The sequence below is a fragment of the Aptenodytes forsteri genome, unplaced genomic scaffold (assembly GCF_000699145.1).
Source record: "Aptenodytes forsteri isolate BGI_AS27 unplaced genomic scaffold, ASM69914v1 Scaffold534, whole genome shotgun sequence".
Lineage (NCBI taxonomy): Eukaryota > Metazoa > Chordata > Aves > Sphenisciformes > Spheniscidae > Aptenodytes > Aptenodytes forsteri.
Window position 1 is genome coordinate 900838 of NW_008795712.1, and position 2239 is coordinate 903076.

General features: G+C 39.7%; 1 protein-coding gene across 1 annotated transcript in view; it reads right to left on the reverse strand.

Moving 5' to 3' along the window:
- Positions 1 to 2239, reverse strand: part of INTS9 (integrator complex subunit 9) — an 87207-nt gene that overhangs the window by 18415 nt on the left and 66553 nt on the right. The window contains exon 13 of the mRNA XM_009283443.2: positions 1503 to 1627. Within this exon, the coding sequence (XP_009281718.1) occupies positions 1503 to 1627 (125 nt within the window). The remainder of the gene's footprint in view (positions 1 to 1502; positions 1628 to 2239) is intronic.

The window sequence follows — 2239 nt, forward strand, 5'->3', positions numbered from 1 at the left end:
TTGGGAGAAGAGACCGACCCCCACCTCGCTACAACCTCCTTTCAGGTAGTTGTAGAGAGCGATGAGGTCTCCCCTCAGCCTCCTTTTCTCCAGGCTAAACAATGTTTGGTTGATTCTCTGCGCTGCCCTACAACAGTAATCATTGCCATAAGGAGGTTTGCAGATTGTTGTTAGCAAGCTAATTTATTTGTATGAAAACAACATCCAAAAGATGGAATCCAGAAGATCCAGTCAGTATTGGAACAAACTGTTCAAGGAGCAGGCAGTCTTTGCTTTGTATACAACAGTGTCCAGAGTAACAAGGCCTAAATTTGTGTCTTTAATCACCACTTCAATGTCAGCAGTCATGTTAGCTGCCATAAGGAGAGAAAAAAAGAACATTCAATAGCTTTTTCTTCCAAATCCTTGTCATCTAAATTGGAAGCAAATGACAGTAGTGGTGGAGACCAACACAAAATGGCATGGAGTGAGGCCGATGTATCAATGTGCAAGGCTGCAAAAACATTAGCACAGTAAGCACCTCTGAGTTTTCATGACCTGTCAGCAATATATTAACAAAGCATAAAGAGGGTGGTTGCCACAAAGATCACTGCAGGATTTAAGGAAGCAAAAGGACAAGACAGTATTGCTGCAAACTGTTTTGGAAACGGCATTGTACTTCAGTAAGTAACATGGAAGAAGATGCTCATCTGAAAAACAGGCAGTGGCAATTGCTATCAGTTGTGCGGTGACAAGCCAGGTCACAGAACAATGAGATAAAATGATCCAGACATTGTTAAGAGGTTTGGAAGAATATGTATTTTTGTGTTCAACGAGTTGAAGACAGAACAAAGGGAAAAGCTCGGCCAGGAAAAAAAAATTAAAAATTATTTTAATTATGTCATCAGTCAGAAAGCAAATTTCAGTAGAAACAAATTGGATGGACAAGGAGAGGCCTCTAAAGCCAAAAAGAGTCAAGGGGGAAAAGCAGAGATTACATGAAGGCTCCGGCCTTCTTCCTAGACAGAAGCAGCCTGGATTTTGCAAATGGAGAAGGAAAGCAAAGAATTTGGAAGAAACATGAGTGAAACTCCAGAACAGCAGTGCCAGGACCAAAGCAAGTATCAACTGCAGGATAAAGAGCAGAGGAGATGGCTAAAGCTGAGGATACTCAACTGTATTAGACACAGCCAGGCTTATACAAACAAGAAAAAGAATAAGGGGGAAAGTTATTATGACTATGTATACCTGAAGAGGAGGAAAGGAAAGTACACACCATTTGCTCTCCGCTCTAAGCTTTTAGGGGTCTTCCAGCCACTCTGTGCAGAGATTGGCAGTCATGCCATATTCATTTTGGAGCAGGATGATAAAGGAGAGCTCCAAGCTGTGTGCTTTCTCATGGAAAAAAGGATCTGGGTGTTGTCTTGATTTTGCTATTGTTTAATGTAACAGTTGTTCACAATTGACCTATTTATTTCAGGTGTGTGAAGAAACATAAGAAAAGGCAATAGAAAATTCATTACCTGGACTTCTTTGAGTAATTTAGACACCTGAATAAAATTCAGTCTTGTGTCAATGGGACAGTAAACACATTTCATCGCCAAGGGTTGATAAGGAGCCAGGGCATCCAGGTAAGAGAAATCGGGTTCTGAAAAGAGAAATGTTGAAAACACTGAATATCTATTAAGAACAAAGATGGCCCAATTCCACTCTGATTCCACATTCTATTCTAGACAAGCTGTTGTTCAGCAGTGTTAATTCTGTTATAGATTTCTCTTCCCTTTTTCCTTCCCCCACCGGCTATTTTCAGTTAATTTGATGAAAATTATGCCCACAATTAGTCTTACCTTAATCAAGCAACACAGCAATACTATTTCATTTAAACACATTATTGCATGATTTTTATAACAAAATTAATCAAGACAAAACCATCATTTCTTATGTTTAATCAGATCCTGTAAAAGAAGGCAAGATGTATACATTTTTGGTATCATAAGATAACCCAAATGTCAGCTTGTTTTTCACTATGACAAAAATGCAGCATAAAGATTGTATCTTGATAAACATGTACCAATGTCCCCTGCTGCAGACACATTACCTCCCAACTCCTCTTTTTCCTTACAGTGTGTGTGTGTGTGTGTGTGTAAATATATATATATATATATATATATAGGGAAGTGATTGTGCCCCTGTACTCGGCCCTGGTGAGGCCGCACCTCGAACCCTGTGTTCAGTTTTGGGCCCCTCACTACAAGAAGGA